This window comes from Bombina bombina, chromosome 2 (assembly GCF_027579735.1).
Source record: "Bombina bombina isolate aBomBom1 chromosome 2, aBomBom1.pri, whole genome shotgun sequence".
NCBI classification, from domain to species: domain Eukaryota; kingdom Metazoa; phylum Chordata; class Amphibia; order Anura; family Bombinatoridae; genus Bombina; species Bombina bombina.
The window spans coordinates 800,441,529-800,464,294 of NC_069500.1; the positions used below are offsets into that span (position 1 = coordinate 800,441,529).

The 22,766-nt window shown below is 37.9% G+C and overlaps 1 protein-coding gene across 2 annotated transcripts in view; it reads right to left on the minus strand.

The window, feature by feature from the left end:
* LOC128649624 (PML-RARA-regulated adapter molecule 1) overlaps positions 1-22,766 on the minus strand; it is a 348,542-nt gene that overhangs the window by 96,458 nt on the left and 229,318 nt on the right. For both annotated transcript variants that reach the window (XM_053702989.1, XM_053702988.1), the window contains exons 4-5: positions 3,156-3,262; positions 993-1,068 (exon numbers count right to left, since the gene is read on the minus strand). In XM_053702989.1, the coding sequence (XP_053558964.1) occupies positions 993-1,068; positions 3,156-3,262 (183 nt within the window). The remainder of the gene's footprint in view (positions 1-992; positions 1,069-3,155; positions 3,263-22,766) is intronic.

Here is a 22,766-nt window from a genome sequence, read left to right on the forward strand (position 1 = left end):
TGGTGACTCAAAAAGTGTAAATATAAACAGACTGTGCACATTTTGTTAATGGAAGTAAATTAGAAAGTTGTTAAAAATTGTACGCTCTATCTGAATCATAAACGTTTAAAGGGACAGTCAAGTCCAAAAAAAACTTTCATGATTCAAATTCATGTCATTTTAAACAACTTTCCAATTTACTTTTATCACCAATTTTGCTTTGTTTTCTTTTAATTCTTAGTTGAAAGCTAAACCTAGGAGGTTCTAATATGCTAATTTCTTAGACCTTGAAGGCCGCCTCTAATCTAATTGCATTTTGATAGTTATTCACCACTAGAGAGAGCATTAGTTCACGTGTTTCATATAGATAACATTGAGCTCATGCACGTGAATTTACCATGGAGTCAGCTCTGATTGGCTAAAATGCAGGTCTGTCAAAAGAACTGAAATAAGGAGGCAGTCTGCTGAGGCTTAGATACAAGGTAATTACAGAGGTAAAACATGTATTATTATAACTGTGTTGGTTATGCAAAACTGGGGAATTGGTAATTAAGGGATTATCTAGCTTTTAAAACAACAAAAGTTCAGGTGATGACTGTCCCTTTAATTTTGACTTGAATATCACTTTAAAGGGACATGAAACCCAAATGTGTTCTTTCATGATTCAGATAGAGCATAACATTTTAAACTCGGGAGCTGCTGATTGGTGGCTGCCTCATGTTATTGGCTCACCCAATCAATTCAACTAGCTCCCAATAGTGCATTGCTGCTTCTTTAACAGAGAATTTAAAGAGAATAAAGCAAATTAGTTAATGGAAGTAAAATGAAAAGTTTAAAATGATATTTTTTATCTGAATCATGAAAGAAAACTTTGCCGTTTTATGTCCTTTTAACCAAAGGTATTTTACATTTTTTAATATAAAATTGAATTGGATGTGAAGCACTCAATCATATCATTAGACGATCATGCTTTTGCAAACAGTTGCTATCGTTCGATATCTATCTTACCTTACCTTGGCTCTGGAAGTGGTGGTCTGTGTTTATTTTCAATCAAATCTATATCATCATAAACTTCTTCTACAGGTGATACTAGAAAAAAAAAATATATATATTTTACACACAATAGCCAGGTATATATATATATAAAAAAATAGAATTTTTGTAAATGGTAAATATAATTATCAGTCTACCAATTTACATGTCTAAATTTTAGGCCAATTTGAGGCGTAGTCTTTTATGCTTAAATGTTTCATATGTTTCATTTCTGGTAATTTTTTTATCCTAATTTTTAAAACCCACTAAAGCATTTAAGGCCACAGTAAGCAGATAAACATATTTATTGAGGGTGTAATTACTATGTGTTTAACAGTCTTAAAGTATTATGTAGCTTACAAACGGCTAGATTATGAGTTGTGCGTTAGGGTAAAAAAGCAGCGTTAAGAGGTCCTAACGCTGCTTTTTAATGCCCGCTGGTATTACGAGTCTTGCAGGTACAGGTCGACCGCTCACTTTTTTGGCCAGACTTGGAAATACCGCAAATCCACTTATGTAAATTGCGTATCCTCTTTTTTCAATGGGACTTGCATAGCGCCAGTATTACGAGTCTGCCAAAAAGTGAGCGGTACACTCTCTCCTGTCAAGACTGGTAACGCATTCTAAAGTCAGTAGTTAAGAGTTTTACACTACAACGCCGTAGCATAAAAAGTACACTAACACCCATAAACTACCTATTAACCCCTAAACCGAGGCCCTCCCACATAAAAGTGCTTTACAAACCAAAGCAATGCTTTGGTTTGTAAAGCACTTTTATTGCTCTTGAGAAAGACGGCTGGGACCGTTGAAACGCTTTTGCGTTGAGCCAAATAAAGACAAACTTTTTTACTGAATCTGTGATATTGTCTTTTCATATTGGGAAGGAGCCGGTAACCTGCAATATACACTGTGAGTAGATATTCACCTATGGTGTATTGTCTGATATTTCAGCACCACTATTTTGCACCTAGAGTTATACAACCGAGGAAGGAAAGGAAGATACCAACGACTGATACAAGCTGAACCAGCGCCTTCAGCTAGCACACCTGATCTATTCACACAGACCTTGGGAGAGACTGTGGGACGGCTTCGGTTCACCAGAAGGGGAAAGTATTAATACATATTATACACCTGTTTGCATGTTAATAAATGTAGGTAAGTGGTAGCGATGTTAGGGCAGGCAGATTAGGGGTTAATAATATTTAACTAATGTTTGCGAGGCGGGAGTGCGGCGGTTTAGTGGTTAATATGTTTATTATAGTGGCGGCGACGTTGGGGGTTGCAGATTAGGGGTTAATAAGTGTAGAAAAAATCTACACATGACTAAGGGGTATTGACCCCGAAACGTTGTGTTTTCTTTGTTGTCTGATCCTGTACCAATAAAACTTTGGATTATATGAGAAGTATCTCCATCTTTTCAATTTTCTGCACTATTACATTTGAGTGTGGCAGTCACTCTGAAGGATTACTCTCACCTCTTGAGGACTTGCTCTGTGCTGGATTCCATTGTCTATTGTCATTGTTAATAAGTGTAGGTATGTGGCAGCAACATTGGGGGTGGCAAAGTAGGGGTTAATAAATATAATGTAGGGTTCGGAGATGTTAGGGGCAGCAGATTAGGGGTTCATAAGTATAATGTAGGTGGCGGCGGTGTCCGGAGCGGCAGATTAGGGGTTAATAATTATAATGTAGGCATCAGCGATGTCGGGGGTGGCAGATTAGGGGTTAATAAGTGTAAGATTAGGGGTGTTTAGACTCTGGGTTCATGTTAGCGTGTTAGGTGTAGACATAAAATGTATTTCCCCATAGGAATCAATGGGGCTGCATTAAGGAGTTTACGCTGCTTTTTTGCAGGTGTTAGACTTTTTTTCAGCCGACTCTGCCCATTGATTACTATGGGGAAATCGTGCACGAGCATGTTACACCAGCTCACCGCTAACGTAAGCAGCGCTGGTATTGGAGTGTGGTAATGAGCAAAATTTTGCTCAATGCTCACTTCTTGTTTGGTTTGTAAAAACCCGTAATACCAGCGCTGTCTGTAAGTGAGCAGTGAGCATAAACTGCTCGTTAGCACCGCATAGCCTCTAGCACAAAACTCGTAATCTAGGTGAAAGTAAACATGCAATATTGATGATTTTACATACCCGGAATAGAAGGCAACTCTGGTATTATTACATTCTGCAAGGATGTTGATCTGTCTTTCTTCATTGATCCAAAGTGAAGTACACCTTCATATAAACTTCTGCTATCTCTAAAGAGTACCTTCTACCCTAAACAATCTAGAAATATCTATATAAATATGTTTCAGGAGAAAACTCATAAACACCTTATTACACTACAACAGAAAATCAAAAGCAAGGAGAGTAAGTCATACAAGTTTAAGTCTAATCTGACATACAAACAAAAAGAGGCTTTGAAAAAATTGAAGGCTAACACAGATCTAACCATTACTCCAGCAGATAAATGCGGATCAATAGTTGTCCAAAACACTAAGGATTACCACCAAGAGGCACTTAGGCAGCTAGGTGAGACTAGTACCTACAAAAACTGAAAGGGAATCCAACTAAAATCTACCAAAAAACATAATTTATGTAAGAACTTACCTGATAAATGAATTTCTTTCATGGTGGCGAGAGTCCACAATTTGTTACATATGGGATATACATTCCTACCAGGAGGAGGCAAAGTTTCCCAAACCTCAAAGCCGATAAATACCCCTCCCACCTCACTAATATCTCAGGGCACAGAGAACCTTGGAAAAGATTCTTGGTGCTGTTGCTAGGCCAAATGAAAGAGCAACAAACTGAAAATGCTTTTCTAGAAAAGAGAATCTCAGAAATTGAAAATGGTCTGGATGAATAGGGATGTGAAGATAAGCATCCTGTAAGTCTATTGTAGACATATAATGACCTTGCTGAACAAAAGGTAGAATAGTCCTTATAGTTTACATCTTGAAAGTTGGAATTCTTACAAATTTGTTTGTAGTGTTTTCAGATACAAAAATGGTCTGAAGGAATTCTCCTTCTTTGATAAAATGAATAGATTTGAGTAAAAACCTTTTCCTTGTTCCTGTAGAGGAACTGGGACAATCACTCCCATCATTTCTAGATCTGAGACACATATAAGAAAAGCCTGAGCTTTTAATGGATGTTTTGGAACAAGAATTAAATAAAACCGCACCCTTGGGGGTTTGATTTTGAAACCAATTCGATATCCCTGAGAAATTATATTCTGAATCTAGGGATTTTGCACAGATTCTGCCCACATTTTCTGAAAATGCTTTAATCTGCCCCCTACCAGAAGAACTGGATTGGGGGCCGCACCTTCCTTTTAGTTTTTTTTGGCAGGATTAGGTTTATTGAATTGTTTAGGTTTATTCTAATTGGAAGAAGGTCTCCAGTTAGAGCCAGGGGCTTTTGGAGAGGGGGAAGGTTTCTGATCTATGTTTTGAAAAGAGCGAAAACTATTTGGAGCCTTGACCTTCCCGTAAGATCTATAATCTTGAGGCAAAAAAAAATGACTTACCTCTAGTAATAGAAGAAATTATAGAATCTAATTGTGAACAAAGAAGATTCTTACCTTGAAGAGAGATAGTAATCTCATTTTAGAAACCATATCAGCATTCCACTATTTAAGCCATAAAACTCTTCTAGAAAGAATAGCTAAATACATACACCTAGATTTAGAGTTTTGCGTTAGAAGGGGTGCGTTAACTACGCGTGTTTTTTCCCCCCCGCACCTTTTAAACAACGCTGGTATTTAGAGTTCTCTGAAGGGCTGCGTTAGGCTCCAAAAAGGGAGCGTACAGGCATAATTTACCGCCACTGCAACTCTCAATACCAGCGTTGCTTACGGACGCGGCCAGCTTAAAAAACGTGCACGATATTCCCATAGGAAATAATAGGGCAGTTTGAGCTGGAAAAAAACCTAACACCTGCAAAAAAAGCAGCGTTCAGCTCCTAACGCAGCCCCATTGTTTCCTATGGGGAAACACTTCCTAAATCTGCACCTAACACCCTAACATGTACCCCGAGTCTAAACACCCCTAACCTTACACTTATTAACCCCTAACCTGCCGCCCCCGCTATCGCTGATCCCTGCATATTATTTTTAACCCCTAATCTGCCGCTCCGTACACCGCTGCAACGTACATTATAGCTATGTACCCCTAATCTGATGCCCCTAACATCGACAACCCCTATATTATATTTATTAACCCCTAATCTGCCCCCCCCAATGTCGCCGCTACCTACCTACACTTATTAACCCCTAATCTGCCGACCAGACCTCGCCACCACTATAATAAATGTATTAACCCCTAAAACGCCTCACTCCAGCCTCAAAAACCCTATAATAAATAGTATTAACCCCTAATCAGCCATCCCTAACATCGCTGACACCTAAATTCAAGTATTAACCCCTATTCTGCCGACCGGACCTCACCGCTACTATAATAAATGTATTAACCCCTAAAGCTAAGTCTAACCCTAACACCCCCCTAAGTTAAATATAATTTAAATCTAACGAAATAAAATAAATCTTATTAAATAAATGAATCCTATTTAAAGCTAAATACTTACCTGTAAAATAAACCCTAATATAGCTAAAATATAACGAATAATTATATTGTAGCTATTTTAGGATTTATATTTATTTTACAGGCAACTTTGTATTTATTTTAACCAGATACAATAGCTATTAAATAGTTAATAACTATTTAATAGCTAACTAGTTAAAATAATTACCAAATTACCTGTAAAATGAATCCTAACCTAAGTTACAATTAAACCTAACACTACACTATCAATAAATTAATTAAATAAACTACCTACAATTATCTACAATTAAATCAACTAAACTAAATTACAAAAAAACCCCACTAAATTACAAAAAATAAAAAAAGATTACAAGAATTTTAAACTAATTACACCTACTCTAAGCTCCCTAAAAAAATAACAAAGCCCCCCAAAATAAAAAAATGTCCTACCCTATTCTAAAATAAAAAGTTAACAGCTCTTTTACCTTACCAGCCCTTAAAAGGGCCTTTTGCGGGGCATGCCCCAAAGGGTCCGAAGTCTTCATCCTATCCGGCAAGAAGAGGACATCTTCATCCAGGCGGCATCTTCTATCTTCTTCCATCCGGCGCGGAGCGGGACCATCTTGAAGCAGCCGAAGCGGATCCATCCTCTTCTTCTGGCGACTCCCGACGAATGAAGGTTCCTTTAAGTGACGTCATCCAAGATGGCGTCCCCCGAATTCTGATTGGATGATAGGATTCTATCAGCCAATTGGAATTAAGGTAGGAAAAATCTGATTGGCTGATTGAATCAGCCAATCAGATTCAAGTTCAATCCGATTGGCTGATCCAATCAGCCAATCAGATTGAGCTTGCATTCTATTGGCTGATAGGAACAGCCAATAGAATGCAAGCTCAATCTGATTGGCTGATTGGATCTTGCCGGATAGGATGAAGACTTCGGACCCTCTTCTGGACCTCTTCTTGCCGGATAGGGTGAAGACTTCGGACCCTCTTCTGGACGGATCGGTGATCGGTAGGGAGATCTTCAGGGGCTTAGTGTTAGGTTTTTTAAGGGGGGTTTGGTTGGGTTAGATTAGGGGTATGTGGGTGGTGGGTTGTAATGTTGGGGGGGTATTGTATGTTTATTTAAATGCAAAAGAGCTGTTTTCTTTGGGGCATGCCCCGCAAAAGGCCCTTTTAAGGGCTGGTAAGGTAAAAGAGCTGTTAACTTTTTATTTTAGAATAGGGTAGGGCATTTTTTTTTATTTTGGAGGGCTTTGTTATTTTTTAGGGGGCTTAGAGTAGGTGTAATTAGTTTAAAATTCTTGTAATCTTTTTTTATTTTTTGTAATTTAGTGTTTGTTTTTGTAATTTAGTTTTGTTGATTTAATTGTAGATAATTGTAGATAGTTTAGTTAATTAATTTTTTGATAGTGTAGTGTTAGGTTTAATTGTAACTTAGGTTAGGATTTATTTTACAGGTAATTTTGTAATTATTTTAACTAGGTAGCTATTAAATAGTTCTTAACTATTTAATAGCTATTGTACCTAGTTAAAATAAATGCAAAGTTGCCTGTAAAATAAATATAAATCCTAAAATAGCTACAATATAATTATTTGTTATATTGTAGCTATATTAGGGTTTATTTTACAGGTAAGTATTTAGCTTTAAATAGGATTAATTTATTTAATAAGATTTATTTTATTTCGTTAGATTTAAATTATATTTAACTTAGGGGGGGGTTAGGGTTAGGGTTAGACTTAGCTTTAGGGGTTAATACATTTATTAGAGTAGTGGCGAGATCTGGTCGGCAGATTAGGGGTTAATACTTGAATTTAGGTGTCGGCGATGTTAGTGAGGGCAGATTAGGGGTTAATACTATTTATTATAGGGTTTTTGAGGCGGGAGTGAGCCGGTTTAAGGGTTCATACATTTATTATAGTGGCGGCGAGGTCCGGTCGGCAGATTAGGGGTTAAGAAGTGTAGGTAGGTAGCGGCGACGTTGGGGGGGGCAGATTAGGGGGTAATAAATATAATATAGGGGTCGGCGATGTTAGGGGCAGCAGATTAGGGGTACATAGGGATAATGTAGGTTGCGGCGGTTTGCGTTCGGCATATTAGGGGTTAAAAAAAATTATTAGAGTGGCGGCGATGTGGGGGGACCTCGGTTTAGGGGTACATAGGTAGTTTATGGGTGTTAGTGTACTTTAGAGCACAGTAGTTAAGAGCTTTATGAACCGGCGTTAGCCCATAAAGCTCTTAACTCCTGACTTTTTTCTGCGGCTGGAGTCTTGTCGTTAGAGTTCTAATGCTCACTTCAGCCAAGACTCTAAATACAAGCGTTAGAAAGATCCCATTGAAAAGATAGGATACGCAATTGACGTAAGGGGATCTGCGGTATGGAAAAGTCGCGGCTGGAAAGTGAGCGTTAGACCCTTTCCTGACCGACTCCTGACGAGCCCCTAACGCTGGTTTGGACAGCTAACGCAGAAATCTAAGTCTAGGCGATAGTTTTAACATTGATCTTGATATTGTCAAATACTGCATTGCAAATAAAACGATTTGCCTCTTGTAGTAGATGAAGAATATTACAACATTCTAGATCTGAAGAAAATTGCTGAGCAAAATTAGAAAACCAAAAAGTAGAGGCAGCGGCTACATAAGCAATAGACATAGCTGGCCTAAGAACACAACCAGTATGTAAATAAGATTTTCTCAAAAAAGATTCATTCAAAGGATCCTTGAAAGAAGTACTATGTTTTAAAGGAATTGTAGTACGTTTAGCCAGAGAAGAAATAGCCCCGTCTACTTTAGCGATAGTCTCCCATAGCTCTAAATTAGCAACAAGTAAAGGATACACTTTTTTAAACCTAGAAGAAGGATTAAAAGTACCACCAGGTTTAGACCGTTCTTTAGAGCTAATATTAGAGACTGTGTTAGGAACAGGAAATATCTCTGGACTTAAATAAAGAATTTAACTTGTTACAAGGAATATCCTCAGAAGTTTTAACTACCTCCATTCCTAAAGTGACTAAAACTTCTTTTAAAAGAGAACAAATATGTTCAATATAAAAAAAAAAGAAGAAGATTTATCTGGTTCAGTATCAGATGAGGTAGCCTCAATGTCAGAGGAATTATCATCATGAGAAGATATGTAAGTATTAGTCTGATCAGTACATACGTTACTAGAGGAAGGTAAAGCATGGGCTGATCACTTCCGCTTATTTGAAGGCGGAATTTCAATCAAGGCCTTCTGAATTGAAGCAGCAATAAAAGTCTTTGTTGCTGGGGGATACGCCATCTGCATCTATATGTGAATTGGAAACAGAAAGAGCATTTGAAACCATATATACATCATTAAGACGTGATAAAAACACTATGCATGAGTCACATAAATTTGCTGAAGATGGCACTTCAGAAGTTTTACAAAAAACACACTTAGTTTTGGTAGAAAGGTGTCCAACAGACTCAGGTTTTATGGTAATTTCAGGGACAAACGCAATATGTTCCATTATGGCAGATAAAGTAAAAAAGCAAAAAATGAAAAAAATATATTATAAATCCTAGATTGCTTAAAAACTTTGAGATTTGGAAAAGTTTGAGCTAAAGGAAAATGATAAATAAAGAAAAGCTCTTTTTTCTTTTTTTTTCTTTTTTTAAAAAACAAAACATTAAATATAGAGCGCTTCTTATAGCTAATCATTTTGAAGTCCCTATATGAAAATGAGGGCAAAAATAATACCGGAGGGAGACTATTTACATTTAAAAAGTGTGCAAAATTTTCGCTGCAAAAAAAGAGCGGCAGCGCACTACAACGTCACCAGGGTTTTTAAATAAAAGGCACGACACAGTGGCAGCCCTAAAGAATTTTGAAAAGAAGCTTCCCCTGGAGACCGTCAGTACTCTCTGATAAGCAGAACACTTAGATCGCTATTGAAAACAGAATCCTGACTTTCCCATAGCTCCATTTTCCAAAAAAACATATTCTGATGAATGTCCCTGGGCTGCCTATATAAAAATTATAAGCCTATACTTATAACAAGTGTCAATATAAAGCCGTGTCCAATAAATAAATATATAATTACATGGATATTTTGTAGACACATGTCCACTATAAGCAGACAGGCAGCCAGTACTGAAAAAACCATCAGCAGAGGTAGAAGATAGAAGCATGTAGATCTGTAAAGGGAGGCAGAAAAAAACTTGACTTAAAACTGTGACCGAATTTATAGAGGGCCTCAAAAAGACTACCAGAGGTTTACAACATGGTGTCTAAAGGCAAAGCTCCCCAAACATCCCTCTGATAAGCACCGTAACTCTGAGAGGAAAACCAAACTTCAATATACACTGAAGTACATATCTTAAGCACATCCTACTTTGAACTACCTCCAAAGGAGGCACAGTTTTTAACTGAGATATGAGTGAGGTGGGAGGGGTATTTATAGGCTTTGAGGTTTGGGAAACATTGCCTCCTCCTGTTAGGAATGTATATCCCATATGTAACAAATCGTGGACTCTCGCCACCTATCTGAAAGAAAGAACTAATTCAACTATTAGACTGGGGGAACATTTGGGCATTTTTGACAAAAGCCAAATTTAATATTTATATACAAAGAAACCCATGACTGCCAATTTTCGTTTGGTGCCCAAAATTCATAAAAATCCAAACAGTCCCCCGGGAAGACCCATAATATCTGGGGTATGCTCTATGAATGAGCATCTTGGAGAGTGGCTGGATAATATTCTTCAGCCACTTGTAGTGACATTGCCAAGTTATGTAAAGGATACTACTCACATTCTAAATATTATGGAACTACAAACTTGGTCATGCCACTCCAGCTGGTTAACTCTCTCTCCTCTCTGTATTCATACATTCCTCATGAACTGGGAATTAAAGCCATAGAATACTATTTGCTTTTAAGAAGTAATTTTTCACATGAACTAATCAAATTTGTTCTGGAGGTCCTTAGATTTTTACACACAACTTTTTTCTTTTTTTTTTCTTTTTGATTGTACATATTATTTACAGGTCTGTGGCACTGTGATGGGGGCAAAATTTGCCCCCTGGTATGCCAATTTGTTTTTAGGTTGGTTTGAATCATTTTACATCTATGGAGATACAAACCCTTTCCATATGTTTATACAGGTCTATGCAAGGTATATTGACAACCTGATAGTAATATGGAATGGTACTGACCTTCAAGCAGGTAAAACATTTTCATATTTAAATTCAAATTACATGAACCTTAGATTCACACACACACTTGCTAAAAATAAAATTCAATACTTGGATATTCTTTTGATCTGGAGGGTTACTGAAATCTTTGCAGAACTGTACAGAAAAGAGAGTTGGCAAAACCATATTAAGAGCAGACTCATGCCACCCTCACCACCTTAAGAAGGGAATCCCGAGAGGCCAGTTTGTAAGAATCAGGAGAATTTGCACTGACACTCCTAGCTACAACAAACATTCCATGGAACTTATCGACAGACTAGTGGATAGAGGTTATAATAAAAATAAACTCATGCAAATTAGTTCAGAGATAGGCAGACTAGACAGACAAACACTGTGGAAACAGAAAAAAACATAAAAACAGGATATCAACCAATAATATCAATAATCAGAAAATAATTAACTTCATTACACAATACAGCAACCAATTTGGTACCATATTAAACCTCATCAAAAACAATCTAGGCATTCTATCACGAGACCAACAGTGCAAAGAGGTTTTACAGAATTATGTTAAATATATTTCTAGAAGAGCCCCCACTATAGGTAGCCGAGTTATAAAACACTAGTACTAAAGCCCGTGTACACAGGCCATTTTTGGCAGTACAGCGGTCCCACCCCTTGCTCTCTCCCCCCTCTATTTTGCTCTCTCTTCCCCCTCTCTTTTGCTTTCTCTCCCCCCTCTCCTTTGCGCTCTCTCTCCTCTCTTTTGCTCTCTTTCTCCCCTCTTTTGCTCTCTCTCTCCCCTCTTTGGCTCTCTCCCCCCTTTCTTTTGCTCTCTCTCCCCCCTCTTTTGTTCTCTCCCCCCTCTTTGGCTCTCTCCCCCCTCTCTCCCCCCCTCTTTGGCTCTCTCACCCCCCTCTTTGGATCTCCCCCCCCTCTTTGGCTCTCTCTTCCCCCTCTTTGGCTCTCTTTCCCCCCCTCTTTGGCTCTCTCCCCTCTTTTGCTCTCTCTCCTCTTTGGCTCTGTTTCCTCTTTGGCTCTCTCTCTCCCCCCTCTTTGGCTCTCCCCCCCTTTGGCTCTCCCCCCCTTTGGCTCTCTCCCCCCCCTTTGGCTCTCTCCCCCCCCCTTTGGCTCTCTCCCCCCCTCTTTGGCTCTCCCCCCCCCCTCTTTGGCTCTCCCCCCCCTCTTTGGCTCTCTCTCCCCCCTCTTTGGCTCTCTCTCCCCCCTCTTTGGCTCTCTCCCCTCTTTTTCTCTCTCTCCTCTTTGGCTCTCTCTCCTCTTTGGCTCTCTCTCCTCTTTGGCTCTCTCTCCTCTTTGGCTCTCTTTCCTCTTTGGCTCTCTCTCTCCCCCCTCTTTGGCTCTCCCCCCCTTTGGCTCTCGCCCCCCCCTTTGGCTCTCTCCCCCCCCTCTTTGGCTCTATCCCCCCCTCTTTGGCTCTATCCCCCCCTCTTTGGCTCCCCCCACTATTTGGCTCTCTCTCCCCCTCTTTGGCTCTCTCTCCCCCCTCTTTGACTCTCTCCCCTCTTTTGCTCTCTCTCCTATTTGGCTCTCTCTCCTCTTTGGCTTTCTTTCCTCTTTGGCTCTCTCTCGCCCCCCCCCCTTTGGCTCTCTCCCCCCCTCTTTGGCCCTTCTCCCCCCTCTCCTGCTCCCTCTCTGACTCTGTCTTAATTGAAAGCCTTTGCTTCTCTGGCACCCCACCCGGCCACGCCCCATCGCAGTGACACCCGTCCGGCCACGCCCCTCGCAGCGCCCAGCCATGCCCCCATCGCGACGCTCCCATCGGCCACGTTCCCTGACACTCCGCTTCAGCCTTGCTCTGTGCTGAGTGCTGAGTGTCAGGATCCAAACGGCCAGGTATGTTTGTCACGTGCAGTCTCTACTGCGCATGACTGCATCTGACAAACATACTTGGCCATTTATTATATAGGATGTATACAATCAAGGAACTCAATGTAGAGAATACTGGCTAACTAGAAAAGGTTTCTTCATATGTGGTAGACACTACAATGTTTGTGCACATTGTACTGTGGGAACAGAGGTAGTTTCAACATCCACTAAATTTGTCCATCATATAAAATACAGGCTAGACTGCTGCTTGAAATATGTTATTTATTTAATAACTTGTAGCATTTGTGGCAAACAATACACAGGCTCCACCAGTAGAAGCCTCAAGGATAGAATCCATGAACACCTTACCTCCATAGAGAAAGATATCTCCAAAACCCCTTTTATCATGAAGAAAAAAAGAAAGCCCTATTTTTTCAGGCAATAGATTATATTCCTGCCAATAAAAGAGGGGGTGATAAATACAGACAACTATTAGACAGGGAGGTCCAATGGATTTTTAAACTTGGCACCAAAGAACCAATGGGTATAAACCTAAGGTTGGATCGGGATTTGTACCAGGGTATGTAATATAAAATCCCTTATGCCTACATCCTCCTTATTATTTCATGTGGTTTTTCTCTGTGCCAAAATCCTGACACATAAGGTTTTGGTGTTTTCCATTGCAAGGTATGCACCTGTCCCCTTTAGCTATGGAATTTCTCACATACAGCCAGTTTCTCCACAAGTGTAAACATCAAGGAGATCTGTCATGGTTTTGAACAACAATTATTCAAGGCATATTTCAAACCAAAGTACACACTTGTATCTATATGAAAAAAATATCCTTATCTGTGGTTTTGGTTTCACTCTTTAGTTTGATATTAATATATGAACATAAAAGCATACACTGTAACCGGCAACTAGTATAAGTACAAATTGCAATAATGTTCTAAAATTGTATCTAAAGTATTTTCTATGGAGTGTATTTAAAAAGTATGTCTAGAATCCAAACACAATATCCTTTTTGAATATACCTTTAATTGTTTCCATCTTGTAAATGTCCCCCTAGTTTGTTTTTATGTTAGGTTTTGTTACTTTATATACCGACCTTAACACAAGGTTTTCCTTTTAGTGTAATTCAATACTGCATGATATGTATCTTTGTGATACACGCCTAGAATTCGGTTGGATACAAATCTAGCCTATTACTTCATGAATAGGGGCGGACTTGCATAGGTATATCTACCTGTGTATTACCTGTTCCCATCCCATCCCATCTTTTAGAAAGCGCAAGTCACGCGCGAAACGCATCAGGCACCCTACTTACCGTCACCTGCTTACTGCTAAGTATACGCAGTTTCGGCATACGCAGGCTTTTTTGACAATAAAAGAACTGCCCCCTGGCGTGTTTATGTTCCTGTTTAACCAATCATTCAAGGTAGATTGATAGCATTGCCGTATCTGTTAGACAATGTTTCTGCTGATACAGATTTGATATATATTAACAATTTTTAAAAAATATAAGTTACATCATTTGCCATACAATCTTTCACATATACATATTAAAATACCTACTTAGCTAAAAGGGCACAAAAAGGTGTGAAAAAACAAGGTGCAATATGTGCACACATATTAATTTATCTACAAATTTCTGTAATTCAGATAATTCTCAAAAATTTGAAATTAAATATAAAACCAATTGTGATGCAATATTTGTGGTCTATCTCTTAACCTGCAGATGTGGTTTAAAGTATGTAGGGCATACAAAAAGAAAAATAAGGAGACGTAGTGAACACTTATATAGTATCAAAATAAAATTGCTAAAACATAGTGTATCTAAGCATTATCTAGAGGTTCATAATTGTGATCCTAGCTCTTTAAAAATACAGGTAAATGGTTGGATTGCTCCCTCAGTACAAAATAGGCTTTTAAAGTTGAGAAAACAGGAAACGTATTGGATTTTTAATATAGACAACTCTGAACCAAAAGGCTTAAAAGTCGATATAGACATACAGGCATATATGTAATAATGCTTTAGGGTAACTATAAACAGAGGTAAATACATTTCATATCCTCTACTATTGTATAGTATTAATGTTAGTAAATGGTAATTGTTATAAATATTTCTAACGAGTACATTGATATAAGGTTGTTTAGCAGTGATATTGTATATGCATTTAAAACACTGTAATTTTGATATGGTATCCACTAATGGGTTCTGCCGATGTAATTTTTAGCTAAGTAGGTATTTTAATATGTATATGGGAAAGATTGTATGGCAAATTATGTAACATATTTTTTAAAAATTGTTAATATATATCAAATCTGTATCAGCAGAAACATTTTCTAACAGCTACGGCAATGCTATCAATCTACCTTGAATGATTGGTCAAACGGAAACATAAACACGCCAGGGGGCGGTTCTTTTATTTTCAAAAAAGTCAGCGTATGCCGAAGCTGTCATTCAATTCAACCTCTTGAGAATGGGGGAAACGCATTGAGGAGCTTATAGTCCTGATCTCAATTGTGGTGATAAATAGCCCACTGTGATCCTGTCAAGATCAGTGATTTCATAAGCAGGGATCACAGAACCATGAAAGGGCCCGGATCATTCATAGGAACCCATTGGACTTGATGATTTGACAAGCATATTATAATTTTAACTCTAGTAAGTGCATTTGTATAAGCACTTATTATGTATTTAATAATAGCACACTTGAGTCAGAGTTTGTGCTCTTGTTATTTGTTTGAACATATTGTTCAGCTTTTTCCTGAAGTAAGGAGACATCAGTTAGTGGAGCAGCACCCGGCAAAAGGTCCCGGTGGTAAGGATGTCAGCATTTCCTAGATATTCAATATAAACTTTACAAAGGATATTCATTAAATACAAGAGGGGACTGCTGTAAGAAACACTCTAATCCAGAAACTGGTATTGTTAATTTTAAAATTCCACAGGTCATATATAGCATAGCAAATACAAACCGGGAGTTTACACATAATGGTGTGTTATATTTTTATTAATGCCATTATTTTAAGGGAGTTTATTACCAACTTTTATATTTTTAACATCATTTACTAAACGGTGTTCCCAATTTTGTAATCATATCTCTATTTTTTGTTTTTAATACCTATTTTTACCATTTATATTAATTCAGTATATTAATTTAGTATATCACTAATTCTAAGTGGTCTCATATCTGGTTTACACTAACACCTATATATATTTTGTTTGATAGTTAGTACAAATAGATTTGAATAGACTCCTAGACCCTGTTCCTCTAGAGGAACTGGAACAATCACTCCCAGGGATGATAGGTCCTTTACACAGTTTAAGAAGGCCTCTCTCTTTATCTGGTTTGCAGATAACCTTGACAGGTGGAACCTGCCCCTGGGAGGAAAAGATTTGAATCATATTCTGTAAACGTGGGATACTATATCTATGGCCCAAGGATCTGGAACATTGTGAATCCAAGCCTGCTGAAAAAAAAGAAGAAAGCCTGCCCCCACTTGATCAACTACAGGATTGGGGGCGGCCTCTTCATGTTGATTTAGAATCAACAGAAAGCTTCTTAGCTTGCTTCCCCCTATTCCAAGGCTGACTGGACCTCCAAGAAGACTTGGATTGATCCGACTTGGAAGAGGAAGACTTCTGTCCCTTAAAGTTATGAAAGGACCCTTAGGTCTGTACTTTTTATACTGAGGTAGGAAAGAACCCTTTCCACCTGTGATGTCAGAAATAATTACTGCCAGACTTGGTACAAACAAGGTTTTACCCTTATAAGGCAGATATAAAAGCTTGACTTGGATGTAACATCTGCAGACCAAGATCTTAACCAGAGAGCTCTGCAAGCTAAAACAGTAAAACCAGAAATCTTAGCACCCAACCTAAGAACTTGCATGTTGGCATCACAAATAAAGGTATTAGCTAGCTTGAGAGCCTTGATCCTGTCTTGGATCTTCTCTATAGTAGTCTCTTTTAGGATAAGATTAGATAAATCATTGCATCCATAAGATGCTGCCCCCGCAACTGTAGCAATACTAGCAATAGGTTGCCACTGTAATCCCTGATGAATGTACATATTCTTAAAAAAAAGCCTCAAGCTTAGGATCATTGAAAGAACAACTATCTTCAATAGGAATATTAGTTCTCTTAGCCAGGGTAAAGAAAGCTCCCTCTACCTTGGGCACTGTGCGCCATGAGTCACGAATAGAGTCAGCAACAGGAAACATCTTTTTAAAAACAGGGGACGGGGAAAAAGGAATCCCTGGTTTATCCCATTCCTGAGTTATAATATCTGCCATACGGTCTGGAACTGGAAATACTTCCACAGATAAGGGTACATCATATACCTTATTAAGCTTACTAGACCTCTTTGGATTCTCTGCAACAGATTTAGATTCTTCCAAAGTAGCAAGAACCTCCTTCAAAGGAACTCAAAGGTGTTCTAATTTAAATCTGAAATTAATCTACTCTAAATCTGCAGAATCTGTCACTACAGTATCAGAATCTGACAATTCCCCCTCAGAAGCCACTGAAGAATCATCCTCATCAGATAGATAATTGAGACAAACTGACTAACGCAGCTTTAGCGGAGTCAGCCTTACTAACATCAATATGTCTATATTTCCTCTTAAGCTTACCAGAAACTTTTGTAAAAGCTGATAAAGCTGCAGAAAGAGAAGAAGTAATCTGTGCAGCGAAATCCCCAGGTAAAAAAAAACCCCAGGAGGTTGAGAGGAACCACAGGGCACTGCATGTGAAGCTTGGGAAGCTTGAGGGGAAAGCTGAGGCGTAGCTAGGATAACACTATTCTAAAAAGACAGGAGGCTAAAGGAGAGACATCTTATCTTTAAACTTTAAAATGTATTTAGACATGAAGAGCAAAACTGTACAGAAGGAATTATCTTAGCCTCCAAACACAATACACATTTTTCAAGTAAATCAACTACAGTATTATTGTCCATAATTGGGTATCAGTTCGTAACAATTAACAAAAAAATTGAAATGCCGAATTAAGTTTATTTATATGAAGCAATAAAACATAAATAAGCACGTAAAACCCTCAGCTCTGCTGAGGTCTTCCCCCTCCAGAAGTTGCTATACCACTAGCACAGAAAACCGGACACACCGGTAGCAAAAAACACCTCCTTGTTACCGGAACAGCCCAAATCCACTTGCCACTGTAGATAGAAGAAAATGCAGCTTCCACATTCACTGCGGAAAACTCAGATCTGAACAGAGAAGCTGAAAACCGGAAGTGCCGAGGAGCGGTCACATGAAAAAACTAAAACGTTGTGAAAACCAACAGCAGCACAGCAAATGTGATTGGGCCAATAAGCTGAGCTGAAAAGTGATTGCAACAAGTAAGAAGTAAAAAAAACACCTGTCAAACACTTCATACACTCTCTGATCTCTGAGGCCCCAATAAAAAAGATGCCTCTTTTCACATAAAAGCAGTGCCCCTAAAACAGATTCAAATACTTTCCACAAGGATTTAACCCCTATAGTGCCAGTACCTTAAACCTAGAAAGAAAAGCACCTCTGGATCCTGCTCTGTCAGGCAGGAGCTGTTTTCTGAGGTGTGGCAGCTTCACCATATCTACCAGTGACCTATAGAAAAGAAAGAACAGAGTAACCAACTCTGGCTTTTTATAATAGGGGTAGCAATAATGTTAGAAGTTTAAGCAAAGACCACCTTGCCGTCTTCTAACTGATAATAGCCACCATTACTCTTACTAAAGAGATTGAAATGGACACAGCATAGCCCCAATCCTTGTTAGCAGGGAAAAGTACCCATTAAAATCTAAAATTAAAATCTTCAGACACCATCTTCGCCATTCTCCCGTGATCAAGGCAAAGAGAATGACTGGGGGTTATGGGTAAGGGAAGAGATGCTTAATAGCTCTGCTGGGGTGCTCTTTGCCTCTTCCTGCTGGCCAGGAGTGAATATCCCACTAGTAATTAGAATGTTTTGTGGACTCTCCATACCATAGGAAAGAAAGTAAATTGTGTTTTTTTGTAATACTTTAATATTTGCTGTAAATTAATTCAATTTTTGGATGTAAAGTTACTAGGTCAGATTTATTTTCATAATGTGCTTAGAAAGATACCTGTTTCCAGTTAGAACACCATAAAAGTATTACTTGTTGATTTTCTCAGTCCTCCACAAAAATAATCTGCATTTAGGGGTAGATTACAAGTGACACGATAATATTGCAACCACTCTAATTAGTTGAAAGTATTCAGTTAATCTTGAGCACAAACAAAAATTGTGGTCACCGGATTAGCACTCCTGATGACCTTGCATAATGTGTAAGGGTTAAAATAAAATTCACCAAACACAACATAAATTAAATAAAGTAAAGTGTTACCCTATAATGTATACATATACTGTAAGTCTAAATAGCTGAGAGTAAGCAATCAGGAAGGGATCTTTACTCACCTGTGTTTAATTAAAGGAGGGTAATTTATTCTCCAGCTGCTAGGTGGACAGAGAGAGAGCCTCCAGAGAGTTTCTGACTAGTAGAGAGACACATTGCAGCTGAACTGAGAAAAGCTGATATATTTATGTATATACATATTTATATATACAGTATATACATATATATATATATATATATATATATATATATATATATATATATATATATATTTGCATGTGTATTTATATGTATAAATATGTATATACATAAATAAATATATATATATATATGTATATACTGTATATATAAATATGTATATACATAAATATATACCAATATATACTCACGTATATACATAAAGTTGATATATTTATGTATATACGTATTTATATATACAGTATATACATATATATATATATATATATATATATATATTTGCATGTGTATTTATATGTTTATATGTATAAATATGTATATACATCAATATAAATATATATATATATATATATATATATGTATATACTGTATATATAAATATGTATATACATAAATATATACCAATATATACTCATGTATATACATATATACACACTTTGGAGCCCTTTCCACACAAATATATTTAAACATGAACAATCATTTTTATTATTTTTTTATATATTTTAAGTTGTTTTACTGTGTTTTTTAAATGAAATATTACATAATTATATAATCTTTAACATTCCAATGTTCTTCAATGAGAAGAAAATGCTCTTTTTCTTTTTAAATATATATTTCTATATATATATTCATAAAGATATATACTGTAGGTATTGATATATATTTTACAAAACAATTATATATATATATATATATATATATATATATATATATATATATATATATATATAATGACACAAATGACCACACCAAACAAGAGTATCATTATGAATCTCAGCTCACACATTCTATCTGACGCTGAGAAGAGTGCACTGGAAAAAGGTTTTAAATTTGTGCCCACAACTTTCTCTGATGATTTCTCTGTGTATGTTGGTATGTACAAGTTCCAGAGATCGCTACGCCTAAAAGAATACTTTTGTTTTTATGAAAGTTAACAGCAAAGCTTCAGATAAAAGGGCAAGTTTGATCCTAAAAGCCATAATGCCAGCATCAACACCTATGCTAGGATCAACACACCTTAAAAGGGAACATTCCCAACAACCTGACCAAGGTTGAAAGAAATGCACTCAAATGTCTACAAGAGAACAAAGATCTTGTTATAAGAGAGACCGATAATGGGGGGCCCTAGTACTTCAGGATTATCAGAAGTATAGGGATGAAGTGATGAGTCAACTATCCGATACCAAGGTTTACAGGCTTTTATCCCAGGACCCCAAAAAAGCATTCAAGAACAAGATAGATGATTACCTGGAACATCTACTACAACTGAACATTATTCCAAAAACACTGAGAGATTATATAAGTGTGGTGTACTCAGTGATACCAGTTATCTACAACCTACCCAAGGTCCATAAGGATCCCATCTCCCCACCAGGTAGACCAGTTGTGTCTGCAAGGGGTTCTATTCAGCAACCACTTGCAACATATGTTGATTCTCTCTTATAACCCTTGGTACGCAACACATTGTCATTCCTTTTGGATTCTATAGAATTAATTAAACAATTATGATCCTGGCCTGATTTTAACCCTGATGATATTCTGATCACACTAGATGTGACCAGTTTATATACAATCATCCCTCACAATGAGGATATGTCTACAGTGCTACATCATCTATTGAAGTATCCTTATATTGGGCCTCCTGTTGATGTCATTATGCAATTATTGGAATACTGTCTCAAGTATATAACTATTTTGAATTCGAGAAGGATTTTTTCTTACAAATATCTTGCATGGCGATGGGGTCCAATGTGGCCCCATCCTATGCCAATCTCTTTATGGCATGTTTTGAGACGGATGGAACAGCACTCCTTCGTGACCATAGAGGGTTTTTTTTCAAACGATACATTGACGACTTGTTCGTCATTTGGCGAGGCAACAGCATTGAACTAACAGAATGGTTTAAGAATCTGAATAAAGTCAACCCCCAAGTCCAATTTAAGATGAATTATCATCATCATCAGATTGATATTTTGGATATACGTATTTTGAAAGGGCTGGAAGGGTTCTGCACAACCCTATTCCAGAAGGAGACAGATCGCAACTCATTATTGGAAATCTCTAGTTGCCATCCATCAAATCTAAAGCGTGCCCTACCAATCTCACAAATGAAGCGGGTTGTCCGTAACAACATGGATGTAATAAAAAGAGATGAACAACTCTCATTGATGCAGTTAAGGTTTAGGGAAAGAGGCTATGGATCTAACCAACTCCAGCAAGTGCATCAATCAGTCGATGGTTTAACGCAGGAACAAGCCCTGCAGAAAAACAAAAAAGAAGAAGGATCCAAAAGAATGATCTTTACAACCACTTTCACTCCAGAAAGATTGGGTTTCTCAGAGATTCTGAAAGAGAACTGGGACATAATTTCTACTGACAAGTCCTTGCCACTCACCCAGCTGGAACCACCCATGGTGGGATTTAGGAGAGGACAGTCATTAAAATATTTGTTGCTACGGCCTGATAATAAGGAAAGCTATCCCCAAAGAACCTGGTTGAGTACCTCCAAAAAAGGTTGCTTCTGTTATAGTGGTTGCATTACCTGTGGAGGACTAACCCAGAGTACACATTTCTTGCATCCCTGGACCAACAGAAAGTTCCTTATTAACTATAGGGTTACATGCACTACAAAGTTTATTGTGTACTTGTTACATTGCCCATGTGGGCGTTTCTATGTGGGTAATACCCAGGATGATCTGAGGACCCGAATGGCAAATACCTGCTCATCCATATGAGCAGCCATTAAGAATGGACCATCTGACCAGCCGGAATTTCTGGAATTTAAACATGCCGTTTCGGACCTCAGATACATCATCATTGACCATATTCCAGCAAAATCCAGGGGTGGAGATAGGGCTAGGAGCCTTCTACAAAAAGAATCACATTGGATTTTCAACTCGGATACCCTTATGCCTTAGGGTTTAAATGTACACCTTGATTTCTAGTGTTTTTGTAGTGGGCTCCTAGCATATCTACATAACCCAAAACAGTATAGTTACAATAAGATAATGTAGTTAAAATTATAGTTTAAAGTAAGTGTGTTTTTTAAACTATGCTCTGCATTTATTATTCATGCTTTAACAACAAGATTAGTATGTACAAGTATTGCTATTAGGGGGTATCCCTCCATTGTGCTATCAAGGGATTTTGAGTTTGTGGTGTTTTGGGTCTGTTGATTACAGTTGAGTAATGATGTAACATCTGTTTTATAACAGAAAATACAAATTTCAGCAGTGTTGCACTAAAATAAATCTGTATAGCTGGATATGCTGTTAATATCATTTAGGATGACACTATGGCCTCTATTTAACAAAGTCTGGCGGACCTGATCCGACAGTGCGGATCAGATCCTCCAGACCTCGCTGAATACGGAGAGCAATACGCTCACAAGAGCTGCTGGTGAAACGCCGCCCCCTGCAGACTCGCGGCCAATGGGCCGCCAGCAGGGAGGTGTCAATCAATGGGCGGACAGGGTTATGGAGCAGTGGTCTTTAGGCTCGCCAGAAACACGAGGCATCAAGCTCCATTCAGAGCTTGATAGATAGGCCCCTATGTATGTATAATGTATTATTACCAAACTTTTTTGTAGGCTGCTATAGAGTTATGTTATGTATAGAACAGGATAGTTGAAAACGTTTTTGTTAAAATTGTTT